This window comes from Dunckerocampus dactyliophorus, chromosome 16 (assembly GCF_027744805.1).
Source record: "Dunckerocampus dactyliophorus isolate RoL2022-P2 chromosome 16, RoL_Ddac_1.1, whole genome shotgun sequence".
NCBI lineage: Eukaryota > Metazoa > Chordata > Actinopteri > Syngnathiformes > Syngnathidae > Dunckerocampus > Dunckerocampus dactyliophorus.
This window is the reverse complement of record NC_072834.1, coordinates 1,418,771-1,432,132: the sequence shown is the minus strand read 5'-3', so window position 1 is coordinate 1,432,132 and position 13,362 is coordinate 1,418,771. Positions and strand designations below refer to the sequence as shown.

Genomic DNA, 13,362 nt, shown 5'->3' with positions numbered 1-13,362 from the left:
AAACACAACAGTACACATATATTTAAAGACAAATCTTTGTGTTTTTATTAATTATTAGGGAGTTTGTGCTTTTTACGCTGCATTATTGATTGGCTGCTAGATTGAAGACATACTAGTCTCAAGCAAACGACTTAAAACTGATGCTTCATGATGATGCTTGATGCTGATCATCTTTGAAATGATCGTAATAGAGATCACATTTAAATACGCTTGAAACACAAAAGCATGGAAACGATCATACCCTTGTGAACTTCTGTGGATGCTTTGTGTATTTAGAAAGTCATGCAGGGTATAATAATATCTTGCAATCTGCTTCGTACGGGGAGGTCATTATGTTGAGTGGAGCTGCTCAAAACACATAGGGACAATTCTGCATGTACGCAAAAGAGCTTAGGTCAGCTGAACACCTTGCTATGCCCAGAGGCATTTCACTGTCAACAATAACGCAGCAGCACCCCCTTGCGGACATTTTATAGCAAGCCTTGGATGTTTCGCTCACTCAAATTTCATGTTAAACGGCAGATCTGCAAATAACACCCATATGAATCATTTGGTACGGATGAAAAACAATTAATTCCACAATAGATGCACACAATGCTCCACCCTGAGCTCCATCTGCTTCTCATTAAGGGCTCCCTTTTTTGCATAGATGGAGATTATTTCTTGATGTTCAGCATTTTCAAGGAAAGGGGGTTCTGAAGCATTTGATGGGTGTCAGCGGAAATTCAAGAGTGTCATTTAGATAAGAAAATGTGATGATGGTGTAGAAATGAATGGACTACAATATGACCATGGACGTCACTCGGACTGAAAGATGGGGGTGCTTACCCAGTAGGCAGCGTTTCTAGGAACGTACACGTAGGTCAACATTACACAGACAAGGAGCAATCCAGGTTAATACAGCCATCCTTTTATTTTGAAGCTTATTTTGCACTGAACAGGAAGTAACTGTGCATGTTTTTTTCAGTGTAACTAGACAGTACGTAGTTATGTTGCTGTTCTTATGTGAGAGCACAAGTAGTTCTGTCAAGCACCTGGTTACCACGTGGTCATTTTAATCAAACAATAACAACGTGTATTATTATTTGTTTTGTTCATTCTCGCTGGTTTTGCGTGAAAAGTGCATGCCTGAACTAATTTCTTACACGCCAAAAAAAAAGAAGCTATGATTGTAGTGGGGTTTTGGAACTTCTTTGGGGGGCTCAAGCCCCCCTCAAAGTTATGTAACTCAAATCTGATAAACAAAACATTGTTACTCTTGATAATTTATGCATATGGACAAACAAACATTCACACGCACATTCATATCTATGGGCAATTTAGAGTTGCCAGTTAAGCTAACATGCATGTTTTTGGAATGTGCAGACGGAGCACCCGGAGAAAACCCACGCACGCACGGGGAGAACATGCAAACTCCACACACAGAGATGCCCAACAGAGATTTAAACAATATTCTATCATATCAAGTCTTATTATATCAAAACAAGTTCTTTGCCATGAGGTGCCATGTTGAACTTCCAGTGACGAGTATGAGAGAGCGTGAGAGCGATTACACCAAATTTAACCAGCTCCCCGTTCACACATGACACCTTGTAACACTACCGAGTCACATGACACCGCAGAGGAAAAACGGCTATTTGGGCCCAATTTGTACATTTTAACATTGTGGTGTACTTACTGTTGTTACCAGCAGTTTTGACATAGATTGTGTGTTGAGTTCTTTTGAGGGGATAATACGTGGGGGGTACGTGAATACAAATTAAAAACTACTTGACTACATTTGCACTAAAAACACTGAGATTTGCATAATGCGCTAGGAAGTCTCACGTGAACAGCCACAGCAGGTAAGTAGCGCAGTGCAGAAGAAAGGTGACGGCATGAAGTTGTTCATTGATGTGTGTGCGTTAGATGAACAAATAAGTACGTTTGATGATGACGTTATGCATTCAAAGTGTCGTGTGCTGCGACTAATTAGTGTGTTTTCTGAGCTGTATGAGTCATTTGTTTTTTGACTGGATCCACAGACAACATTAGAAAGCCTCCTGTTTGCACGTGTCAGTAAATTTATGCTTTCACAAATAATGTGTCTTCTTCTTCGGGCATCTTTGTTCGGTGGTCCTTAGACGCGTACGCCATAGCCGTGTGACTCAGATTGAGACTTTATGTGTATGACTTTCTCCGACGCTGCACAGACAGACATGTGTTTCCTATTCTTCCTTTCACCTCATCCGTGTTCACAAATGTTAATGCTGTGCGTAAATGCACTGAGGTGAGGTTTGATCATGTTAGTTTTGTGCTGCTGTGCATTTTTGCTTGGTGCATAATCTCATGCTGTGTGTGCTCATATGTCCATTTGACTCAGTAATAAGCCTCGTGTTGAATTCATTTCCTTATTGATGTCTGTACGTTATGTGCCTTTATTTTCATAATTATTTATGATAACATTTACGTGTAACATTAGTTGCATTGTACTGATTATTTCCATGTTGCTGCAGACCAAAGCACAGCAAAAGAGCACGAAGATCACAGTTCATCACATCTTACCACAGCTGCCACCACTTGTTATAAAGAATTCACCAAGCAGACGGCAAGCCTGCCAGGAGGTATCTTACCCCTCTACAACCCTCTTCATTTTAAATTAGTAGCCTATGTGTGCAAAATTGAAAAATAAAAAACATGATGTTATACGGTCGTCCCTCGTTTTTCGCGGTTAATTACGACAAGTGAGTTTCAGCATAGTATGATTCAACACAATATTTTTGAAGTTAGAGTATAGAAAACCTGTTTATGATTTTCTAAGTATGTGTTCTAACATTATTACAGCCCTGTAGACATGAAATAACACCCCAAAAGTCACTTTTGCACTCCTATTATTCTTTGTTTACGTCACATTGTGCAGGCTACGGGATCTCTGCTGGGACATAACAGACGGCTGCCGCCTAGCACAGCAAGCTATCGAGCTAACTAGTTAGCCTCTCCATTATACTTGTTCTAAACGTAAGAAAGTGTTTCAAACAGTAAGAAGGAAAAAGAAGTCTTACCATTTCCACACAGAACGGGATGAGCACCTTTTCTCCACTCCACGGCCAGTCTCCATGCAGTGCGAAAGGTAATGTAAAATAACGTCATGTCTTATAACAGTACTGATGCCTAGTGACCGCAATACTACAACAACTCTATAGATGGATGAGATGTTTCATTGTGGAGTTTATGTTGTGTTTTCAAGTCTATAGGAGTAGTGGGTACATGACTTCCTGTTAGATGTCTGAAAGGGTACAACGCTGTGAAAAGTTGCCACCTTTGGTCACTTTTGACAAACGCGGCTCTGTGGTGCAGAACTTTACTTCAGCCTAACTAACGTTTCCACTTGGACGCATTTCACTGCAGCACACAACTTTGCGTGTGGAGGAGCTGTGAATAAAACCGCGTCTCGCATGAACTGCAAGCGGTAGGTGAGTTTAACCATAATAGACTGTAGCCGCAAAATTCGAACTGCAAAGTAGCCAGGGACAACTATATCCAAGTTTCATGTCCATAATATCGTCCTTTGAGAAGATTTATTGTTCCTGAAATGTGAGGGTTGTACTCCCTTTTGCGTGATCCTGTACTGTAGATCTGATCGTGTATCACACGTCATCATTTCTTACATTTTGAGATTCTTTTTGTGTTGATTTAATCGCAAGATAAAGAGTTTGTTCAGATTTGGTCTGGTGCGTGCGTGCGTGTGATGAGAAAGAACCGCTTTTGAGAGAAACACCAATCACCACATTCGTAGATTTTGCCTTAAATTAAAAAATAGATTTAATGCCGAACTGCATTGATCCAACGTTATATATTTATATATTTTGCGCATTGTTCAGGTCCACAGTGGGCTCGGGTGCAGGACCTTGCAGGGGAGGATCTCCTGGGAAAATACAAGTAAAAAAAGAAAATATATAATATATATATATATATATATATATACACAAAGTATGTCACAAAAGTGAGTACACCCTTCACATTTCTGCAAATATTTTATTATATCTTTTCATGGGACAACACTGAAGAAATGAAACTTTGCTACAATGTAAAGTAGTCAGTGTACAGCTTGCATAATAGTGTAAATTTACTGTTCCCTTCAAAATAACTCAATACACAGACCTTAATGTCTAAACTGCAGGCAACAAAAGTGAATACACCCCAAGTGAAAATGTCCAAATTGGGCCAAAAGTGTCAATATTTTGTGTGGCCACCATTATTTTCCAGCACTGCCTTAACCCTCTTGGGCATGGAGTTCACCAGAGCTTCACAGGTTGCCACTGGAATCCTCTTCCACTCCTCCATGACGACATCACGGAGTTGGTGGATGTTAGAGACCTTGTGCTCCTTCACCTTCAGTTTGAGGATGCCCCACAGATGCTCAATAGGATTTAGGTCCGGAGACATGCTTGGCCAGTCCATCACATTCACCCTTAACTTCTTTAGCAAAGCAGTGGTTGTCTTGGAGGTGTGTTTGGGGTCGTTGTCATGTTGGAATACTGCCCTGCGGCCCAGTTTCCGAAGGGAGGGGATCATGCTCTGCTTCAGGATGTCACAGTACATGTTGGCATTCATGGTTCCCTCAATGAACTGTAGCTCCCCAGTGCCGGCAGCACTCATGCAGCCCCAGACCATGACACTCCCACCACCATGTTTGACTGTAGGTAAAACACACTCGTCTTTGTACTCCTCACCTGGTTTCCGCCACACACGCTTGACACCATCTGAACCAAATAAGTTTATCTTGGTCTCATCAGACCACAGGACATGGTTCCAGTAATCCATGTCTTTAGTCTGCTTATCTTCAGCAAACTGTTTGCGGGCTTTCTTAGGCATCATCTTTAGAAGAGGCTTCTTTCTGGGATGACAGCCATGCAGACCAATTTGATGCAGAGTGCGACGTATGGTCTGAGCACTGACAGGTTGACCACCCATCCCTTCAACCTCTGCAGCAATGCTGGTAGCACTCAGGCGTCTATTTTCCAAAGAAAACCTCTGGATATGACGCTGGGCACGTGCACTCAACTTCTTTGGTCGACCATGGCGAGGCCTGTTCTGAGTGGAACCTGTGATGTTAAACCGCTGTATGGTCTTGGCCACCGTGCTGCTGCTCAGTTTCAGAGTGTTGGCAATCTTCTTATAGCCTAAGCCATCTTCGTGTAGCGCAACAATTCTTTTTTTCAGATCCTCAGAGAGTTCTTTGCCATGAGGTGCCATGTTAAACTTCCAGTGACCAGTATGAGAGAGTGTGAGAGTGATAAAACCAAATTTAACACACCTGCTCCCCATTCACACCTGAGACCTTGTAATACTAATGGGTCACATGACACTGGGGAAAGAAAATGGCTAATTGGGCCCAATTTGGACATTTTCACTAAGGGGTGTATTCACTTTTGTTGCCTGCAGTTTAGACATTAAGGTCTGTGTATTGAGTTATTTTGAGGGGACAGTAAATTTACACTGTTATACAAGCTGTACACTGACTACTTTACATTGTAGCAAAGTTTCATTTCTTCAGTGGTGTCCCATGAAAAGATATAATAAAATATTTGCAGAAATGTGAGGGGTGTACTCACTTTTGTGACATACTATATATATATATATATATATACACACATACACACACAGTCAAACCTGTGTATAGCGGCCACTAAAGGGAAACGGCAAAAGTGGCCGCTATAGACAGGTTGATGGCCATTTTGAATTTGTGCACGCACATATTAACATGTCTGTGATTAGAAGCCTGTTGTGTTTGCAGATACATATAATTATACTGTTACATGTTGACCAGTAGAGGGCACTGTGGGACTGCGGCTAAAAGTTGTAAAGAACTACACTAAGTCCCCAACTTACGAACATCGGACTAGCGAACATTCAGAGATACGAACACAAGCCGACTGGTCTATATTTTCATTTGTTTTGCCTTATAAGTCCATATTTATTTATATTTAAGTCCATATTTCACATGCTTGACCAGTAGAGGGCACTGTGACACTGGTAATGGGACCAACAGACTATGAAGACCAGGGGGAGGAGACGTGAAGAAAAGCTAAGTTGTAGCTGTACATGTAACCCGGCACATCTTGTGATTAAAGTTTATGAAGAGTTAATAGGCCTGCTTAATTCTACACCACCCACAGAACACTACCTCTTTTAGAAGAGTCTAACCACCACCACCATTTGTCCTTTTTTTCAGTATTTCTTCCTCCAACTCCACCACAACGACGTATGCTCGACCACTCCTCTTCAAAGGTAAATAACATTTATCATTACGTATTATTATATCACTTTTATTATTGTTATTTTCATGAATTATCCTGGTTTAATATTACTACTGCATCCAAACTCATGTTTACATACATACACATATACTGTATATGTATACACGTACATGTAGTACCTATATCATTGCTAATATTACCTTTTCCCCTACTTAAGAATGATTCAACATAAGAACGGTCGTCTGGAACCAATTGTGTTCGTTAGTTGGGGACTTAGTGTACTAGGTTAATAAACCGCTGTTAATAAAGCGATTAAAGTGCATTGGCACGTGAGTCTCTCCTTCCCCACAACAAGGGGCATTACAGTATTGACCAGTGCACATTGTCTCACACCAGGAAATAAACGGTGTCACTGTCTGCAACAAGCTCCAAAGAAGACGGCTTTTTTATGTGGAACAACTGACAGTTTATGTGGATCTTGTGAATGATTGTGACTGAGCTAGGACTCAGTAATTAAAGTCTACATACGACGACTTCATTGCTTAAAAAACTTGAGTCAGCATTTTGGCCGCTATATGCGGTCAGATATTGACCAAGGGAGACAAAATGGGTGGCCGCTGGCCACGTTAGACAGGTGACTGCTATGCACAGGGTCTACAACACCTAAATTTTCTGCAGGGGGGGTTTTCAGCGGCTGCTATAGGCAGGTGGTCGTTCTATACAGGTGGCCACTAAGACAGTTTTGACTATATATATAAATATATATATATATATATATACACACACACACACACACACACACACACACACACACACACACACACAGAAGAATCGCATGCAAACAGCTCTGATGCCAGTAAAACTGCCCTGTTGGAACATCTGCCTCACACACTAAACAATGTAATTGATAGGAATGTTATCAATGCAGGTCCAATTTAGGCTGACAATGTCGGGTTTATCTGGTTAAGCCAATCCCAGGCTTGAAGGTGTAACTGAACAACTAAATTGACAGTTGCTGGGTTCACCAGGGCGTTTTATTTGCAAGTTGGAGCGTTATCACGCGGTCTATTGAATAAACAGCTGCTGTTCAGCAAGAACTGCCCTCATACTGTATTTCTGCACCTGTGAAAATATTCTCAACGCTCACCGCAAACAACTGCCAATAATTGCATTGTATACGGTAATCTCCAGAAGTGGACAGCGACAGTTTTTATGAATTTAATCGGCTCCAGACCCGACCGTGACAAGTGCATTTTCGCAAAGTAGGATTCCTTATTTGTAAATGGAATATTTATGTAGTTAGAGCATAGAAAACCTGTTTACCACCTTCTAAATACAGTTTTTAACATTATTAGAGCCCTCATGAAACATAGACATGAAACAACACCCCTATAGTCGCCTTTACACTCGTATTACCCAATATATTCGATATAATAACGGAAAATAATACATAATATAGACTCACACATGTTAGCATTGGGCGAAGTCCTTGTTGTTTTTATTTTTTTACGTCCTGTTCTGCACAGTACTTCCTGCGGTGGCTGTAAGTGACACCTAGTGACCAGTGTAGAATACTACATATCATCACAACATCTTTGAATGCGTCTTCTGAATGCCTTGTATTTCAATTTGACTTTATTTAGCCATTTTTATGCTTGAAAATGCTTCATTTAGGCCAAAGCTTAAATATGCACGTTTTCACCAATGATAGGCCACATAGTCCACCACCAAACAGCAATGTATTTTGAAACACTGTGATAGCTGGAAGCTGCAAAATTCGAAGAGCAAATTTAACAAATAAATGTGTTAAAGTGCAGAACCGCAGCTTTAATTTAAGAGGATTTACAAAAACATGGCATTTACCATTTTGGAATTACAGCCAGTTGATCCAAATGTATTCGGGATACAAATGGGCCCGGGATTCAAATGTATTTGGACAAAGTCGCAGTTCTAAAATATCACCCTAATTTCTAATACTTGGATCAGTCGATAACTGCCTGAGGCCTGGAGCTCATGGACATCACCAAAAGAGTTTCCTCCATGGAGATGCTTTCACGAAGGGGAAGCAATTGCATTATTTGGTGGCCAAGTCAGTTGCATGGCCTCAACTCGACAACTCGAGGCTATAGACCAGGGATTTTCAACAGTGACGTGCAGTCAGGAGAGGCAGATGATAACCTAAAATGTTAATATTTGTCCTCTGATTGGTGTTGCACATGTATTTTCTGTATGATTCCACTCATTTTTAACATTTTCTTCGGTAGAAATGGTAGCATTTGCGCATTTCCCTATCAGGTGTGGCAGCGGTGAGCCGAGCCTCACAAACTGGCTCAGCATGTTACCGATATAATGTTTGCAGAAAGCTTTATGTTATACACCATGTCTTTCTATTGTACAGTCGTCCCTCGCTATATTGTGGTTCGAACATCGTGCCTTCACTCGATTGTGGTTTTTCAAAAATGGATTATTAAATGCTGTTTTGTGGTTGAATATAGTCAATTATTAGTAAAAAAATATATATTCAAATGCATATTTATGCAAACTGTATGTATTCATGGCCTAAATTAAGCATTTTCAAGCATAAAAATGGCTAAATGAACGAAAATATAAATATATGGCATTCGGAAGACGTAATATGAAGTGTAATTAAGTGTCTGTGACTTGTTGTGTTCACCTTTAAGAAGCAGGACCTGGGAAGTGACGTGCCACCTAGAGTTGACTGTGAGCTGAGTGCTAGCAGCAGGTTAGCAGTGTAGAGAGTGGCCGACAGCAGCTCCTGTGTAAACATTCACTGCATGTGTTCTCTGCTTGTTAATAAAGCGATTGAAATGCATCGTGAGTCTCTCCTTACCCATAAACAGCAGCAGTAGAGTAGTAATGTACACTGGTCTCCATGTGTCAGTGACGTTACATTGACAGTAGCCACCACGAAGTACGCTGTCAGTGCTGATGTGTGAGTCTATCTTATCTTATTTATGTCAATGATGGTTTATTTTCTATTCATCTGGGTATTAGAAGTGTAAAGGTGACTATAAGGGTGTCAGTTCATATCGTACTCAGAAGGTCATAAACAGGTTTTCTATGCACTAACTACGAAAATATTCCATTTATTAATATTGAATCTTACTTTGCGCAAATTCATTAATGGCGGTCGGGTCTTGAACCAGCTAACTACAACTTTTCAATGGCGTTTTCTGTCATATTGCCCCAGGGGAGCGTCTGCCTCACACCAAAAAATTGTGACTACACTTCGATTACATGTTGAATTATAATCTATATTATTTCAAGTCCTCTGTGAAGGCAAACATCCTTAAAATGATGTCAATGTCCACAATACATACCTTCAACCAGCTGCAGAGCTGCTCTTCTGTCATTATTGATGTAAAGAGCCGTCATGAGGAAGAAAATTCCCCCAAGGATCCCAACAAAAGGGCAGAGCAGGAAGCTGTGCTGTAAACTAGGGAAGCTCCAGTCGACGGACGCCGGCTTGGATCTGTGTATGGCGTCAGAAATCTACTGGCACAAGTTTGAAGATCACATTTGTGTGGGGCTGGCACCAGTACCACAGAGGAAAAACATTTAGAAAAGTCTCACCGTTCCTATTAGGTAAGGACTCCCGGCATCCCCAAGAAGGTGGCAGACTGTAATCTGGAGAGCCTCCGCTGTGGCCCTTCTGGTCGGGACAACAACATACTAAGGCAAACAAACAAAAGAATATTAACATATGACTTCACATTTTATTGTATAGAATTAGATCTTGTTTGGACTGTCAATCTCACCAGTAGCATATCAGCCAGAAGGGACCAGTTCAGTGATAGCAGCACTTCAGCTATGAAAATGAAGACCTAAAATACATTATTGATGACAGGAAGAAGATACAACTCAGCAAACATTACATCAAATCAGTGGTCCCCAGTTATTTTTGATGTTCAACAACAATGAAAATATATACACAGTGGACTTTCAGTTAGCATACCCCCTGGTTAGCGTGTTTTTCAGTTAAAATCCCAAATCTTCCCAGTTTCCCAGTAAACGTACAACATGTGCCATTAGTCAATAAAAAATGAGCCATGGGCCACAAATGTCCCCCGGACCACCCTTTGGACACCCCTGCTCATGCTGCGACTTCAACTCTGCGACCAACCACAACTCTCTTCGACTATTTAGCTTGTTAGCCTTCTTTGTCGCAAGGGGGGAAAAAAGGGGAGTGTTATCGCAGTTGGAACTAATCGATGCGTTACGACAGTCCTTTTCATTGCAAATGTTGATCTGACATCCAAAGTTCTTCTTACATAGGTGGCAGGAATGTTTGCCGTTGCCACAAAGATGCTGATGAAGAGGCAGGGGACAGATCCCAGCATTCCTCCAGCACAGATGAGCGGATCTGCATTGGACACTTTGTCCTTCAAGAATCTGGACAGACCAGTGCCAAGACACACTCCGAGAATGCCTGAGACCACCGTGACGGCGCCAAAGATAAAACTGTACTGGGAGCGGAGTCAGAGAGCAATGTCAAAAGTCTGCAGGTATGACGAATGACAGCAAAGAAGCAGAGATGCACACTGCACCTGTCCGTGGAGTTGCACAGCCCTTTCGAGCACGGGGGGAGGAGTCCCTGAGACACCCGAGCTCTGAACAGAAAGGTGGGCATCCAGAAAGCCAGGGCTCCAGTAAGGAAGGCCATTGCTGTTACACCCAGAGATGACCACACGTAACTTTTACTGGCGTGAGAGAACAATAACAGCTTACATAGAAATCACGCTCAGTTCATGTCACAGCATTAGTTTCCATGCCGTACTTTTTCAGAAGATACTTGACGTCCTCCAGGTAGGAGCTCTGGTCATGAACACCGTGACCATTGTTTTCCGCAGCACCTCTGGATGGGTTTGGGCATAAGAGCACCAGTAAAATAAGCCCAACGAGACCAAAAATGGGAGTGAGCTGTCAACACAACAACATGCAAAGCAACCTATGGTTGTTAGCGGTTCATTCATGTTTTCAATATGAACTATGAGTTCTCACCCTGAGAGACCAGTGCCAGTCTCCAGTGAGGCTGGCTATTGATGACCCTGCGATGTAGCCAAGACCGCTAAAAACACAAACAAAAGTAATTTGCGGAGGATCAGTGCACTATCTTGGTTAGGCCATAATATGATAGCGTTCGTATTGGAAGATCTATTGTCAGAACCTTCCAACAGGGATGAAGATGTAGAAAGCAGAGATCATGATGGTCCGTTGTGTGCCAGTGAAAAGGTCCCCGATGATGGTGGGAGCGATAGTGGAGTAGCTCGCCTCTCCTATCCCGACAAGGCCTCGTAACAGCACCAGAAGCCAAAAATACTTGGGAGATAGATAGATGGATATCAAATGGCAAAATACATCATTTTCACAATAAGATACAGCACAAACTCTTCACATGCTAAAAACAAGCATCATCAAAGTAAAACAGTAGTCTTCCCAACCCCACCCTAACTCTATCCCAGTCACCCATGAACCCAACCCACCCCAAACCCCATCCCGACCCCGAACCACCCCATCCAGAACACAGTAATATCGGGTAAAACAGGCACAGCATAACTATTTGAGAAGGGATGCCCAAACTTTTTCCACTGAGAGCCACAGTGAAAAATGAAAGGATGCAAGGGCCACCCTCATATTATGTAAAGCAACACGTGTAGTTATGCCAAGTAGTTATTTGTACGCTGATGGGAAAAAGTGTTTGCCCCCCTTCTGATTTCTTATGCTTTTGCATGTTTGGCCCACTTAAATGTTTCAGATCATCAAACAAATGTAAATATTAGTCAATGACAACACAACTCAACACAAAATGCCGCTTTTGAATGAAACTTTTTATTATTAAAGGAGAAAAAGAAATCTAAAGCTACATGGCCCTGTGTGAAAAAGTAACCCTAATAATTGGTTGGGCCTCCCCTTAGCAGCAACAACAGCAATCAGCTTGCAATGAGTCTCTTCCAGCACCGTGGAGGAATTTAGCAGAATTGTTGTCATTCAGCCACATTGGAGGCTTTTCCAGCATGAAGTGCCTTTTTAAGGTCATGCCACAGCATCTCAATAGGATTCAGGTCAGGACTTGGACTAGGCCACTCCAAAGTCTTCATCCATTCAGAGGTGGACTTGCTGGTGTGTTTTGGATCATTGTCCTACCGCAGAACCCAAGTTGCTCTCAGCTTGAGGTCACCAGCAGATGGCCGGACATTCTCCTTCAGCAGAATTCATGCTTCCATTTATCACAGCAAGTCTTCCAGGTCCTGAAGCAGCAAATCAGTCCCAGACCATCACACTACCACCACCATATTTTACGCATGCTATGATGTTTCTGTGTAGGCTCTCAGTCGTACAGGAGTTGTCCATCGAGGGAAAGGCTTCTTGAGACGTCATCTGTACTTCTGTGAAGAAGGTGTCGAAGAAGGTGCAGTTCGCTGACAAAGCTCTTCGGATGAGGAGCGAAACGTCCAACACCTTCTTCACAGAAGTACAGATGACGTCTCAAGAAGCCTTTCCCTCGTTGCTATGATGTTGTTTTTATGAAATGCGGCGTTACTTGTAATGGGACACACACTTTCCAAAAAGTTCAACTTTCTATTGAGTATTTTCCAAAAGCTGTTGGGGATCATCAAGATGTTTCCTGGCAAAACTGAGACAAGCCTTAATGTTGTTTTTGTTCAGCAGTGGTTTTGGTCTTAGAACTCGGCCATGTAGGCCGTTTTTGCCCAGCGTCTTTCTTATGATGGAGTCATGAACACTGACCTTAACTGAGGCAAGTGAGGCCTGCAGTTCTTTGGATGTTGTTGTGGGGTCTTTTATGACCTCTCAGATGAGTCGTCGCCGCGCTCTTGGGGTCATTTTGGTTGGCCGGCCACTCCTGGGAAGGTTCACCACTCTTCCATGTTTTCACCATTTGTGGATAATGGCTCTCACTGTGGTTGGCTGGAGTCTCAAAGCTTTAGAAATGACTTTATAACCTTTTCCACATTTATAGATCTCAATTAATCTCAGTGGTGTTACTGTATGTTTTAATGGGGGGGGGGGGGCAATCACTTTTTCCACACAGGGCCATGTAGCTTTTTTTTCTCCCTTAATAATAAAAAGTTTCATTTAAAAA

At 42.0% G+C, this 13,362-nt stretch overlaps 1 protein-coding gene and 1 long non-coding RNA gene across 7 annotated transcripts in view; one reads left to right on the top strand and one right to left on the bottom strand.

Moving 5' to 3' along the window:
* The window catches only part of spns3 (SPNS lysolipid transporter 3, sphingosine-1-phosphate (putative)), a 29,245-nt gene that overhangs the window by 1,851 nt on the left and 14,032 nt on the right, over positions 1-13,362 (bottom strand). For 3 of the 5 annotated variants that reach the window (XM_054754228.1, XM_054754227.1, XM_054754231.1), the window contains 9 exons: positions 11,428-11,579; positions 11,262-11,328; positions 11,038-11,180; positions 10,808-10,960; positions 10,532-10,721; positions 10,019-10,084; positions 9,834-9,932; positions 9,581-9,752; positions 3,042-3,904 (listed from right to left, as the gene is read on the bottom strand). In XM_054754228.1, coding sequence (XP_054610203.1) covers positions 3,837-3,904; positions 9,581-9,752; positions 9,834-9,932; positions 10,019-10,084; positions 10,532-10,721; positions 10,808-10,960; positions 11,038-11,180; positions 11,262-11,328; positions 11,428-11,579 — 1,110 coding nt within the window. In that variant the 3' untranslated portion in view covers positions 3,042-3,836. Of the gene's footprint in view, positions 1-568; positions 3,905-9,580; positions 9,753-9,833; positions 9,933-10,018; positions 10,085-10,531; positions 10,722-10,807; positions 10,961-11,037; positions 11,181-11,261; positions 11,329-11,427; positions 11,580-13,362 lie in introns of those variants that run through there. The other 2 variants (XM_054754226.1, XM_054754230.1) reach the window with 2 other exon arrangements.
* Positions 2,927-13,254, top strand: LOC129168690 (uncharacterized). 2 transcript variants are annotated; one of them, XR_008566317.1, is made up of 3 exons: positions 2,927-3,448; positions 6,215-6,270; positions 10,536-13,254. It is a non-coding gene; the product is annotated as an uncharacterized LOC129168690 (long non-coding RNA). The 2 variants fall into 2 exon arrangements; XR_008566316.1 differs by having other exon boundaries at positions 3,389-3,452.